General features: G+C 44.2%; 1 protein-coding gene across 34 annotated transcripts in view; it reads right to left on the bottom strand.

Annotated features, from left to right (window-relative positions):
* Nucleotides 1–14,765, bottom strand: part of NRXN3 (neurexin 3) — a 1,021,208-nt gene that overhangs the window by 918,213 nt on the left and 88,230 nt on the right. For 20 of the 34 annotated variants that reach the window (XM_040600857.1, XM_040600858.1, XM_040600879.1 and 17 more), the window contains exons 4-5: nucleotides 8,108–8,137; nucleotides 3,240–3,251 (exon numbers count right to left, since the gene is read on the bottom strand). The exons of 5 other annotated variants lie outside the window; for them this stretch is intronic. In XM_040600857.1, the coding sequence (XP_040456791.1) occupies nucleotides 3,240–3,251; nucleotides 8,108–8,137 (42 nt within the window). The remainder of the gene's footprint in view (nucleotides 1–3,239; nucleotides 3,252–8,107; nucleotides 8,138–14,765) is intronic. 9 more of the 34 variants (XM_040600859.1, XM_040600868.1, XM_040600888.1 and 6 more) reach the window with 1 other exon arrangement.

Here is a 14,765-nt window from a genome sequence, read left to right as displayed (position 1 = left end):
TATTATTGAACAATTCAAAGAAATAACAATCTTACACTGCTCACCGAGAGCAATGCTGAACACTACAAGACTTAAAAGACATACATGTGTTAAGAGCAGGTAGGACCAAGGGAGGTAATCTGACTGTGCAATGCTAAGAACTACATGAAGAATATGCCAGTAGCCTTTGGTCTACATAACATTCATTTTAAAATGTCCCACCTGTGAAATACAGGAGTACTCTTTCACTTCACTCTGAGAATGGAGAAAACACCTGTTTCATGTGGAAAATGATGGTGCAGCTGTGAAGTTTTCCATCCTGAGCACTGCTACTGATAGAGGGAAGGAGCCCAGTGCCTTAGAGAAGCAGCAGTCTGCAGACTGCACAGGCACTATGGAGGTGTCCTGTGCACACCCAGAAATCAGCTACACCTCACTGTCCTTCTTTGTGTCAGAAGGGATATTTGGGACTTTTCAGTTCTTTGGGTGAATCTTGGCCCACTAAATTCAATGTGAATTTTGCTACTGCCTTCAGGAAGGCACAGGACTTCCTTCAACAAAAACAGCAGAGTCCCACCAGGAATACAGCTCTGGATGCACAAACCTCAATAAAAGTCAGACCCAAACCAAGAGTGATGGCAAAACAAAACCCACTACATATATAAGAGAATGGTGGAAGGTAGCAAAAAGGCAAATTATCATTTCGTTAACAAAGGCTGTCAAGAGAACAAATTATATGGACGAACGTGACTACACATTAACTCCAATTCAATAGCAAATTAGAGTTGGATATTTATGATCTCCTTTGGTATCATTTACTTGTGGGGGAGTGTTAAGGAAATAAACTCAATATAATTGTTCCTTAATTGTCAATTCCTCTCCAGAAGAGAAGTCGTATTCAGCAATTCATGCCAAAGTAAATAAAAGTCCTCCCTGCTCGTCATACATTTACCTCATCTCTGTGACCAGTTCCATATGCCTAACAAAAACACAAACAATGCATATATACTCAGTTCAGGTTAAAATGCAAGTGGCACCCAGGTGCTCTTCTGTATCGCGGCTACTCTAGCCATTACCCCACAACACCTATAAATGCATCTTCTACAGCTTTCCAGGAACTTATAATAAAAATAATAATTAAAGTCTCCTAAACTTTTTAAAAAGGATAGATGCAGAAGAAGCCTATTTACTACAGTGGAAGCAACTAACGAAAGACTTGTTTCAGATGATGAATGAAGGCCACAGACTGCAATACATTGTGAAGACGTATTATGGCATCAGCTACATCACATCCTTTGGCTACATATGTGGCATAAGACAGAGTGGCTGCCAGTTTTTACTATAAACTACAAGAATGCCAAAAATATGAACCTTCCAAGAACAATCACTGAGGCATCTGGTACCATCTTCTCCATGAGCTGAAGGCCACATGTGGGTTCAAAATTACACCACTTGAGCCCTCTGAAGGTAATACCATTTTTTATACAGAGTGATGGGTCTCTGATGAAGTCACTTGCTTTAAATAGAGCTAAAAACTACACATGGCTGGGAAGTGAAACAATATTTTCACTCAATAAACTAAGTTTCAGTGCATATGAATTAATTGTGGACTATATATTATGATCCTCCTTCCTATAGGCTCCACAGGAAGTTTTGCTTTGGAAAACACTTTCAGCTTAGTCCTGCGGCACAAATGCCACCAAAGAAAAGGAAGGAGCAACAAGAGTTAACATCACACCATACAAGACTTGCCCTGGTCTACAGTGACCCTTAAAGCACACTAAGCCATAGATCAGCTAACTCAATTACTGGCAGCTGTGTAGAGGCAGAGGAACATTTTGTATGGTCTACTTAGGGCTTTAGGTTCTTGCATATCTTACAGTGTATATATGTGATTATTATGTTCTGATGTTCACCTCTTCCTAAGAATATAGCTTTGAGTACAGCTTATGTATTATCCTCCACCAACCAACTTTGGATAGAAAAGCTGTGAAATTGATTATTGGAATTTTTCAACCACAAACCAGAACAAATAATATTGATTACATGATGTACCCCATCACAGAGAATCCAACAATACAAACTTGTCAGAAGAAGGCAAGACATCAGAAAGAGGAATCATACAAAGAGAAAGTATTGAATATGCCATTGTGCTCCCCAGAATTCAGGTATTACAGGAGGAGCGATCAATGGGCAGAGACTGCTTGTGCTTGTGCTTGTGCCTCAAAGGAAAGTTATTGTGAACAAACCCTCTGAGCTCTCGTATCATCACAAATTCATAGTAGTACAATTAGCCATTTCACCCCCCAATGTCTTATTGGCATGAACACAGCCAACATCCTCCAATGTGTTCAAATCATGCTGACCAACAGATCAGATTCTTCAGCGTTATTTGTTGAAAAGAAGTAAGCTTCAGCATACTAAAACCTTTTACTCTGCCTCATTGGAAAATAGGACAGAGAAATAGATTTTCCCCAAGCAGTGTTTATAATTTATCAATTAATCTTCACCCTTCCCTCCAGTCCAACTGGAGACTCACAGCAGGTTTGCAGCATTTTGCCTTTTTGACAGTTTTGATTAGGGATGGATGACTGCCCTCTGCATGCTAAAGTAGGTGTGAACTGGGAAAGAGCAAGCTGGCGCCCCAGAGCAGCCTTGCATGCCCTGTGCTGCACCGAGCTGCAAGGGAAGCAGACCTCTCTGTTTAGCAGTGCCGATCACTTCTGCTTCCTCCGCAGCTTTTTGCAACTCAAATTCTCTTTGGAAGGCACCTTTGCACTAACAGAGAGGATGGGAAGCAGAGCTGGAGGGAGAAGTGATAGCTCAAAAGATTTCCATCATTGAAGGATACTGGACAAACCCAGGTCCTCCTTCCACCAACACCAGTGCCAAAATTCCCAGCAGTGGCATCCCTCCAACCTCTCCAGTGCAAAAGAGCCAGTAGTACCAGCTCACTGGCCTCTAGCTCTGTCTTTGACTGAGCTGACAGTCCCTTTGCAGGCCAGTGCCACCAGCTACAGACAGCCTGACACTGTGCAGCCCATACTTAGTGTGACCAGGGAGAAAATGACATCTGTTCCGAAGGCCTCAAAGTGTTTTGAAAGTACTTGATAAATATTTCTTCCGTAATCCAATACAAAACAAAAGATTCTTAAGAGACTTAAGTTCCAATATGAACCATATTCATTAAAACACAATTTGTCCATTGACAAACAAACATTTTACAAGCAATGAAGTCTTAGAAAGAATGCAATCTCTACCTTTACTTCTACCTACAGACAGGAAGGTGTGCGTCCAGTTAAGAGGAGGAACAAGGGTGTCCATCATGGAGGAGGCAAAAGAGAAGAGAAGGAGGAAGCACAAAAACCAGAAAATTATGTCACTGGACATACTTAGAAAAACAAGAAAATAAGCATATTTCTGTAGCAGCCAAACCCCACAAAACACAATGTCAAGCAAAAAACGAGAGAGACACCACAAAAGCACAAAACAGGGCTTAAACAACTGACAGTACAACCACCAACTGCCTGGTTAAGCCCTTTGGCTTTAATTTGATTTTCTACTGAAAAATGCATCCTCCTCATGCAATAGCACACCAGTGATATGCCTCATTCCACATCAAATGCAAAACAGCAAGGGAAACAACAGAGTAGGACAGAAAAAAAATAAATCTCATGGTAATATATTTGCTAAACACATTTCACCTACCAGAGCTAATGTATTTGTATGTAATGTTGACATTGCATATTTACTCACATATATACATTTACATATTTTATATCCATCATATTTTTATAGAGAGTAAATATTTATCAAAAGGGAATATCTGTGAATTTGTTGGCAAGAAAAGAGAAGCCACTGTTCCCTGATGCGTCATGGATAAATAAGGGTGGCTAAAGTTGCCAGAAGCCAATAGTTTTCACATTTTTTTGCCAGGCAAGGGAGTACAGAAAATGGTGATGACAATCATGCAGGCCTGAATAGGTCATGTAAGTCTTCACGGGTTGCAGCTTGTAACTTCAATGGCCAATTGCATCTGTTATTATAATCCATTGCTAAATCACGGACTGAAAGTGCCCATGAAAGTTCACTGTCCTGATCACCCCCAACGTGCTGTCACCCTTCCTCTACCAACGGCTTGCCATACTCAGTTGCACCCTGAGCAACCGGGACATGCTGAAGGGACCTGTCTGCTGGATGCTCCTTCAACATGACCTCCAAACCACAACCCCAGCTGAAGAGTAAGGGGGATAGAGAAGGAGCTCAACGCTTCCCAGAGCTTAGCCAGACACTCCACATGCCAAATACCGTGGTCTTGACATACACTCTTAAAGAGCCCTGTTTTCCTACCCCTCCTACCATAAAGGGATGCTAAGCAGTACAGAAACTGAAGAGTGAGCCCCAACTTCACTTCTGATTGTTTCCTAACCTTTCATGACCTCAGAGCAGACATTTGGAATGTTTGAGCTCTGCCTAGGTTGGATGAAGAACCCATGGAGAGCTTAAGGGTAAGGATTAAGGAGCAGGCTAGCTTGGGTGACACTGTTGTGGGTGTTTACTATAGGCCACCTGATCAGGAAGTAGTCGATGAGGGCTCCTACAGACAATTGGAGGTAGCCTCATGATCACAGGCCCTAGTTCTCATGGGGGACATCAACCACCCTGATATGTGCTGAAAAGACAACACAGCTAGGCACACATGGTCCAGGAGGTTCCTGCACACCACTGATGATAACTTTTTGATGGAGTTGGTGGAGAAGCCAACAAGGCGAGGTGTGCTGCTGGACCTTGTACTCACAAACAAAGAAGGACTGGTTAGGGATGCGAAGACTGGGGGCAGCCTTGGCTGCAGTGACACTGAGATGGTGGAGTTCAGGATCCTGCATGGAGGAAGCAGGGCAGTAAGTAGGATTGCAACTTTGGACATCAGGAGAGCTAACTCTAGCCTCTTCAAGGACCTACTTGGAGGAATCCCATGTGTTAGGGCTCTAGAAGGTAGGGGTGTCCAAGCAAGCTGGTTAATATTCAAGCATCACTTCCTCCAAATTCAAGACAGGTGCATCCCTATGAGTAAGAAATCAAGCAAAGGGGGCAGGAGACCTGCATGGATGACCAAGAAGTTTCTCAAAAAACTCAAACAGAAGAAGGAAGTTTACAGAACATGGAAAAAAAGACAGGCCACTTGGGAGGAATATAGGAACGCTGTCAGAGCATGCAGAGGTGTGGTGAGAAAGGCCAAGGTCCATTCGGGATTAAATAGCAAGGGGTATCAAGGACAACAAGATGGGCTTCTTCAAGTACATCAATAGCAAAAGGATGACTAGGGAAAATGTGGGTCCACTGCTGAATAAGATGGGTGTCCTGGTGACAAAGGACACAGAGAAGGCAGAGTTACTGAATGCCTTCTTTGCTTCACTCATCACTGCCAAGGCTGGCCCTCAGGAATGCTGGACCCTGAAGGCAAGAGAGAGTCTGGAGAAAGGAAGATTTTCCGTTGTTTGAGGAGGAATGGGTTTGAGATCATTTAAGCAAACTTAACACCCACAAACCCCTGGTCCCTGATAGGATGCACCCCCAAACGCTGAGGGAACTGGCAGATATTATTGCTAAGCTGCTCTCCATCATCTTTGAAAGGTCATAGAGAACTGGAGAGGTGCTTGGAGACTGGAGGAAAGCCACTGTCATTCCAGTTTTCAAAAAGGGCAAGGAGGAGGACCCAGGAAACTACAGGCTGGTCAGCCTCACCTCCACCCCTGGAAAAGTGATGGAAGCTCATCCTGGATGTCATCTCTAAGCATGTGGAGGTTACCAGGAGCAGTCAACATGGATTCACCAAGGGGAAATCATGCCTGACCAACCTAATAGCCTTGCATGATGGAATGACTGGCTGGGTACATGGGAGAGCGGTGGATGTTGGCTACCTTGACCTCAGCAAGGCTTCTGACAATGTCTCCCTTAAAGTCCTCACAGGTAAGCTCAGGAAGCATGGGTTAGATGAGGGGATGATGAGGTGGATCAAAAACCAGCTGAATGGCAGAGCTCAGAGGGTTGTGATCAGTGGAGGCCTGCAGCTAGTGATGCTCCCCAAGGGTCAGTACTGGGTCCATCCTTGTTCAACTTATTCATCAATGACCTGGATGAAAGGACAGGTGCACTCTCAGCAAGGTTGTCGATGATACAAAACCGGGAGCATTGGCTGGTACCCCAGAGGCTGCGCTGCCATCCAGCCAGACCTGGGCAGGCTGGAGAGCTGGGCGGAGAGGGACCTCATGGAGTTCAGCAGGGGCAAGTGTAAGGTCCTGCCCCTGAGGAGGAACAACCATGTGCACCAGTACGGGCTGGGGGGGACCGGCTGGGAGGCAGCTCTGCAGAAAAGGACCTGGGAGCTCTGGTGGGCAGCAAGTTGCCCAGGAGCCAGCAGTGTGCCCTGGTGGCCAAGAAGGCCAGTGGGACCCTGGGGGGCATTAGGAGGACCGTGGCCAGCAGGTCGAGGGAGGTGATCCTGCCCCTCTGCTCTGCCCTGGGGAGGTGCATCTGGAGTGCTGGGCCCAGTGCCGGGCTCCCCAGTTCTACAGGGACAGGGAGCTACTGGAGAGGGTCCGACAAAGTGCTACGAAGACAATGAGGGGACTGGAGTGTCTGTGTTATAAGGAAAGGCTGAGGGAGCTGGGCCTGTTCAGCCTGGAGAAGAAAAGACTGAGAGGATGGGGCCAGGCTCTTTTCAGCGGTGCCCAGCGACAGGACAAGAGGCAACGGGCACAAACTGCAGCACAGGAGGTTCCGTCTGAGGATGAGGAAAGACTTCTGTGCTCTGAGGATGGCAGAGCACTGGGACAAGCTGCCCAGAGAGGCTGTGGAGGCTCCTTCTCTGGAGACATTCAAAACCCACCTGGACACAACTGTGTGCAACTTGCTCTAGGAGAACCTGCTTGAGCAGGGGTTGGACTAGATGATCTCCAGAGGTCCCTTCCAACCCTGACCAGTCTGTGATTCTGTGGTCTGCCTTGAACCTAAGGTCCTAAGCCTCTCTGCATTTCACTGAGATACACAGAAACTATGTCTCTTTGATTCAAGCACCTAATTACTCTTGAGCCTTCACAGGGACTACGTTCTACCTTACTGACTCTTTGGACTGTCTAACCTCAGTGTTCACTTAATGGCAATAACACTACTGTGTACATCTAGTCTAGGAAAGCCTCATCGGGCTTTGAAGTAAAAACTCACATTTTCTCCCCACAGACAAAACAGTTGGTCGGGTCTTCCCAGTGCACCATGGGCACTCACCTTGTATTAAGCCTTCAAACCATTTCACTCCTGATACGCAAGACTAGAATGCATCACCAGCACTGCTAACTCCTCCCTGCGTACCCATGTCAGCAAGATGCTGACACTGTCAGAGGAAAACAGAATCATCCCTCTCCTCACCTCGTCTCTTCTCACCAGCTTCTTGCTCCAGCCCCCTCGTGGGGGCTCCACACCCCCACACCCAGGGCAAAATGGGACTAATGATCCTATCTTGTCACAGCCAATGGACCTGTAACACAGCCTAGGCTGAGATATTAAATGTGAACTCTGATACAGGCCTAGAGCCCATTTGTAGCCCAGCCTGAGGTTAGCCCTGTTCTTTTTCTCAACCATTTTGCTCTGTGCATATTTGAACATTTTAAATTGCAGACACAGGACATACAGGTCATTATATGCAATTTTCCTCAGGATTCATAATGAGTTAGGATCATGCCATGAGGGCTATTAACATATTTTTTGTAATAATTGGACTCTTTAAAGACCAACATCAAGGTCTACATTTGCTAGGCTGAAGTGGGAGTTATTACAGCGGGAACAACAAGAAAGAAATGGCAAGCTAAAATAGTTGGTGGGCTGCACGGAAAGGGGAAGCGTACCTCTTTTACTGTCCGTGGAATCAATTCATGCTCCCTCCTGGGCACCTGAGTCCCAGGCTGACAAGTAGCCATGTCTCATGGGACACAGAGGCAAAAATGCAAATGGCTTGACTGGCACCCAGTAGACTTAGTTGCTTTTGTCATGCAAAGCCCAGCTCAGAAAAGCAGCAGGGACAAAGCTTTTTCATGATCAGTGACTGAAACAAAGAGGAAGTCAAAGGACTTACCTTGTTCACCCATCATCAGGTGTGAGAGGCCTTTGAGAGAGAGAAAGAGAGAGAGAGAGTAAGAAAAAAAGAACAAAACAGAAAAAGCAATACCCATGCACACTCCTTGCAGTCCAATACCTCTCAGGATTGGAGCTCGCATACTTGAACTAGATCAAGTATGGGTGTAGCACACGGGGCACAGACATATGCAGGTGCTGCTTTCCACACTGAGCAGGAAAGCATCTGTCACAGGTAGAATAAACCTGCTCGTAATTGCAGAACAGTGTTTGAGGTTCCTTCTGGGGAGCAACTCCAGAGGCACTACACACCAGTATGGCTAAATGGGTAGGAAAGCCAATGTCTGCAAAGGGGCTCTGCCGGGAGCATTTGCTCCTCTGCAGAGCTATAGAAATAACTTCTCCTCAGCTCAAGATTTAAAGTTCAAGACTATAATGGTCAGTGAAAGGGAGGCCATGATCTCACCACATTTGCTTCAGTTGAAATATCTGGACTAAATGCATACACAAACAAAGCTATCCTCATTCTTGAACATTGTGGCTTCAGCATGCATTTTTAGGAGTCGACCAACACTGCTCACACATACTAATTAGACACCAGTACACCAGACCTGGCAAGAACTAAAACCATTATCAGTAACCTATTTTGAATATTACTCCATTTCCGCTCTGGGAAGAACTGGAGATTTGACTTCTGAGGACAGCGTGCTCCTTTATGGCTCTATAGCTAAAGCTACTCTTTGGTCTTGTAATACAAGGTGAAGCCAGAAAGCAGAGCAGGTCCCCTCAGCAGTGACAGTCACCGTCAGCTCTGTAGATGGGTTGGTCACTTGGGCTGCTCCAGCCTCTGTCTGATAGCTCTTTCTGGCATAAACATTGTTTTGTTTCAAATAAAATCCATTTCTAGCCCCAAATTTCAAATATGTTTGTTGTACAAAAGTACTCATACAGATTATTATTTAGATACTACTGTATATATATTCATGCCCAACCCATTAAGCATCAACTGATGCATTAGTTAGTTTTGTGACACATGATATCACAGAACTAACATAACAAAAATCAAGTCCTACCCACTCACGCCATGAGTGACCCCTTTCGGACTTGGTTCCCTGACTATGCTTGATTCGTTCTCCACATCTCCTACCTCTCACAGCACTTAGTATGCCAGCGATTTTGATACACGCATACACACACCCTCACACCCCACACCCCCTATCTTAAGTCAGTTTATTAATCAAACAGGGCTGTGATTTTTTTAATTTCATGGAGACTGAGAGGGCAAATGAATTTATTAGAATGAGATTTTTCAACAAGCAGCATGCTGAGTTTGAATTTGTTTCTCTCTCTGTTATATTTTTTCTTTGCGTCTGCTGGAGAAATCTAAAATCCAGATCATCCCAAGAATATGTTCACCCACAGAGAACTCCAAGCCAGATAAGGGGATTAATAATTGTACAGTCTAAGGAATGCAGATATCTTAATGTTCTTGAAGATTATTGTGGCTTTAGAAAAATAATCAGAAACACAACATAGGTTTAGATTATTTTCGGGTTTTTAGCTATAAATAAACATAGCAGATTTGATACTGTAGGACGTATTTCTGGTCTAAATTAGAAGACATAATTTAACTGAATCATTTTGCTCTGCTAGTAGAGTGGGTTTAATTTGTCTCTGTATTTATGGCCACTGACCCCATCATTCTTGATAGGCAAAACTTAGGTCTGACCAAATGGGCACTTGAAAGTCACTCTAAAGGGCACTGTAAGAGATGAGAAGACAGAAGTACAGTTGTTAGGACCTACAAAGCACAGACACCCTGTCGTAATGGTGAAAAAGGAGAAAAAGCAAGAAGGTGGCAGTATGATATGCAGCTGAAGCTGGCCAAACAGGGAGAGGACATCACACCCAGAGCCAAGACAGAGCTCCCAAGCCCTCAGCCCTTCTACATCACGGGGAAGGAAAGCCATAGCTAAGAGGCACAGCTCCAACGGGTGCAGCTGCCAGGGATGGCAGGGGCCTTGTCCACTTGGGGAGACAGGACACTGACAAAGAGAAACCTCCAGAGAGGGTTCAAAGCAAGAGCCTGCGTTAGACACCCTGAATCACACTGTAAGGAGACCCCTTCTCTCTCCACCAGCTACAGAGGAGCTATAAAACCTCAAAATGCCAGGAATATCAACACTTCTTTTGTCCTTACCTCCAGAAGACCAACGCTGTGCACAGGCACATCAGCCTGGCACAGCACAAAACCCTTCATGTGCAGTCCAGGAGGGAGTGCACCCCCCAGCTGTACCCACCATTCTGGCCCCTGGTTTGGCCTTGGTTCAAATGCCTGCAAAAGATAGTTTCCCTAAGAAATGCTCTTTCTGCTTCCTGACAAACGTGAAATACAACAGCAGCTGTGGTATTGTATGTATCTCTTGATCTCCTAGTCCTAACTGGACAATGGAAGTAGGTAGATTAATGAAAAATAATGTCCTTCCCCAAAATGCTACTTTTTCCCTTTTAAAACAGGAGAAAGAAAAAAAAAAAAGGAGGGTGGACTTGGAGATATAGCAAAAAAACAGTATTATCTTTTAAGCTGTCCATTGACACAGACCCTTATTTTAACAAAGAGAACACTAACAGAATTCCAGATTCATTATTAGATAGAATAATATAAATAATGCAATAACATATCAGCTTTTCTCATCTGAAGATTTTCCTCCCTTGCAATTTAAAGTAGGAGTGAAAATGAGTGTATTTATCTCTAACAAAATGTCATTAACAACCAAAACCTTCAACCACTCAGATCTAAAATCTGTGACATTTGCAGCATTTGTAACAAAGGCCCCAAATTAGTCACGGTAAAAGCAACATGGAAAACATGAACTGACATCATTGTCTCACCTTTACATCAGTTTCAAGACATGACAAGACACTAAAACAGTTTTCAAATCATAAAAATCAAAGTCATCCCAAGGTGGCATGGGGCAGCACCTGCTGTTGGACTAAGATAAAATAAGAAGGCATCCAACAAAGCAATGCAAGAGGTGTGAGAATTGTTCAGACCTGCAAACTAGACTAGATTTTGCCAGAACAGGGGGGACACCTATCACCATGCTATTTGGGCATCAACCATAAAGGCCAGCAAAGCTTTCAGCAGGCTCAGGACACCAAATAAATTCATCAGGCCCCAGAGCATGTTATTCACATATACAACCACTGTTTGTGCCAATAGCCATCCCATTCCAGGGAAATCCTGTAAGAGGATCTGAGTTTCCACCTACATCCAGGTTAAACATGCTTTCCTTTCAATCTTAGATTTGTTCAACAAGAAACCCTGATTAAAGCCCCAGGGCTGCAAACCCAGCCAGTGTAGAACTGGGAAAAGGTTGACACAAACCTGCATGAGCCACAATGGTCAAGGGATTGTGTGCTTTTTCTCAGCCAATCTAGTCATTCTTCTAACAGTCTACTGGCTGGGCACAACTGCTGCCCAACAGAAACGGTGGGTAGCAAGCGCACTGGAAAAAGTTTAGGAAAACCTCAGGATAAATAGCTTATCTGCCTGCAAAAAAAAATTATGTCAAAGTCAGGAATCTGGTGACTTGCTATTTCTGAACTTCAGACGAGAGTGACAGTGAGGACAATCACATGGCTTCGGAAGAAGGCCCTCAACAGGGTTTTGAGATGATAATAATAAGCATCTGTTTGTGCTTAGCCTCTGGAGCCCCAGCTTCTTCAGACTTTCAGCAGTAATGAGAAGAGAAAGTGGTCTGCTTCTTCAGAACATTGGTTTGTTATTAAAATAATATGTCCGTTGCTGAGGGCAGACAGACATGTAAACTCTGCTCTCTGGCCATGATTTATGCCTGCCACAACTGACTCTTCCTATTTAGGTCTGGAAGTTTTTTTGGTATTTCTTTAACCTACTACCAAATCAGTATTATTTTCTTAAAGGTTAGTATTAATCTCCCTTGATTTCAAAGTAACATTCCAAAGAACTACATTTTTTTAAAGAAACTGTGAACAATCTGCTTTCTGTATCAAAATAGTAAAATTAAGTGGCTTTAATTGTATGAAGTACCAAGGGACAACACTGGATTTCTTATGAAGCTAGGGCATTTTTTAAAGTACCTCAGAGTACAATGATAGGAAAGAGCAATGTAGTTAAACAGCAGTCCTCATCTTTAAGGATTTTCCAGGGGTAATTTTCAGGGTGGAGGAGAAAATGAAGGAAACCTTGGAGGCAGTTTGATCCTCACCCCCCAGCACCACATTTGGGTACTTAGTGTTTAAAATGGAAAAATAAAGCCACAAAACCTAAGAAGGTGGGGAGAGTACAAAGCACAGCTGAGAGTGACAACTGATTGCTGCAACAAAGGAAGATGGACTCCTTCATCTAGTTAATTATAGCTTGTCCTGTGTTAGTGGGCCCGTGCTCTGGGGGTGTGCATGTGTGCGTGGGTGTGCATGCACTGCTGAATTGCTCTGTTGAGGCAGGCAGCCTCAGTATTTTCCTTTTAATGATGCTGCCAGATGATTAGCCAAAAAGCTGTTAATGAATGAGAAGAGAGACTGCCAGGCAGCGGCAGCAGCCCAGCTCTCCCCAGGACAGGCCTGCCCACAGAGGATCCTTTCCTGGGAATCAGGCTCCATGACCCCTTCAAACAATAACAGGGCAGCTCCAATGCCCAAGGCAGGACATCATGCCCTCTGGTCCAGGATACACAGATATACATGCAAATCCTTTATGGCAGAGCTGAAGAAAGAAATCATGCAAACCAGGGATTCTTACAAAAATGAAATTACATCTACTATAGAGAAGAGCACTCTTATGAGTAATGGAGTCTGTTATTTACACCTCCTTTCCTAACTTCCTAAAACTATTAATTCCTTAAAAAACAGGCTTTTTTTCTTCTCTGAGCCTCCTCCCCAGCTCCATCAGCAGTTCCCTTTTCTAGTTCAGGAGGAGAGCTGACAAGTCCTTCATTTCCCATGTGGTCCTTCTTAAAACAGGGATCTCGAGTCTTTCTATAACCCACAGACCAAGGAACACGCCCTTAGAGTCCCCATGTACCAAAATGAGGGCAATCCAGCAGGGCCAAAGGATAGGACTTGGAGAAAGGAGCAAAATCCTTGTCTGGAGAGAAGTGAAGAATGAATGACGAGGAAAAATCATTCTGAGGCCCAGTTCAGATCTTTTACCTGCTTAGACAGGTCAGTTTTGCCAAGAGGATGACCTGATTCCCTGGCTGCTGGCATACATGGTGCCTGTTTTTTTCTAACTGGGCAAGGCAGTAGCACAGGCTGGGGATCAGTCATTTTTGTTCAATTCAACCATGATATGCACAACAGCCAAGGGGCTCCTCGCAGGCCCCGCGGTGAGGCCAGCCGGGAGTGTAGTTTTGTTATTGTAGCCGGAGGCCTCCTTCCAATCCAATTACACACAACAGCTGTGCTAGCTCCTCTTTTCCATCCCCTTTGCTTCCTCTGCTATGTAATTCCAGGATAGGTTTTGTCATTATCGGGGGCAGTAAGTCAAGGGTGAGCGGCACCTACTCTGAGCAACCAAAGGAATAAGAGCACGAGCTAGAAGCCAAAAAGTCATTTACCCCAATATCTATGGGCAGAAATAGTGATCAAACCCTAGTATTTCCTTTCCCCCGTGGCAGAAACAGCATTCTGACATTGCACGTGACATGTTCCTACAACTGTTCACATAGGGAAGCTACAAACATGTCGGTGTTTGAAAGCATGAAATTAAACATGCAGGTGTTCACAAAGATGGGCACACACACAACAGAACATGTGCAGGTAGCAAGACCTGAGGGTGAATGTATCTTATGGCTGACCCATAAGATGTGTATGATCATTGCAAATCAGAGCAGCTGGTCAAGTAGGTGCACAAGGTGGGAAAAGAACTGTTAGGCATGGAATAGAATTCTTCAGCTTGGAAAAGACATCTCTGATTATATATATTATAGAGGTAAAATACCACATGAACAGGTAATAAATTTTTTTCCGATTTGTCACAACACAAGGAGCAGGATTCGCTGAATGAAATTCTCAAGTAATAGGTGTAAAAACAAATGAAAGTACTTCCCACATCTGAATGATTGAACAACCGGACTTGTTATCACAGGATAATGTGGAGTTAAAAAATGTAAGTGGATTAAAAAAAAAAAAAAAAGACTGGAGATGTCCAAAGAAAATGCACCACCATGATCTGGATGCAGTATCAGGTCAGAAAGTCCTTAAAACAGTGACTACCAGAAACCACAAAGGTATATCAGGAGAAGACCACTGATAATTTAGTTTCTTAAACTTCTTCCAAAGCATCTGCTTTCATCAAAAGACACTTCTGGGCTAAATGAATTCTTGCTCTGACCCCAGTGATCACTACTGCCATACTGTTGCAAATGGGCATGCACAGAGCTGAAAAACATTCACATTTCAGTACAAGAGAATCCGATTTGGGAACAGTGCCTGTGCCAAAGGCATTCAAGAATGACAACAACAGTGGCACCAATGAAGAAGAACATTAAGCCTGTACAAACTGGTTTCAAACCCCTGTATGAGTGGCACTGAAGATATGGCATGGCTGGATTCTTACTGAGAACCTAGTACCTTCTGCAAGTAAGAGACTTCAGATGGACTGAAATACAATTCAC

This window comes from Falco naumanni, chromosome 7 (genome assembly GCF_017639655.2).
Source record: "Falco naumanni isolate bFalNau1 chromosome 7, bFalNau1.pat, whole genome shotgun sequence".
Classification (NCBI taxonomy): domain Eukaryota; kingdom Metazoa; phylum Chordata; class Aves; order Falconiformes; family Falconidae; genus Falco; species Falco naumanni.
Note: the sequence above shows the minus strand (reverse complement) of the source record. Positions and strands in the feature narration are given on the sequence as shown.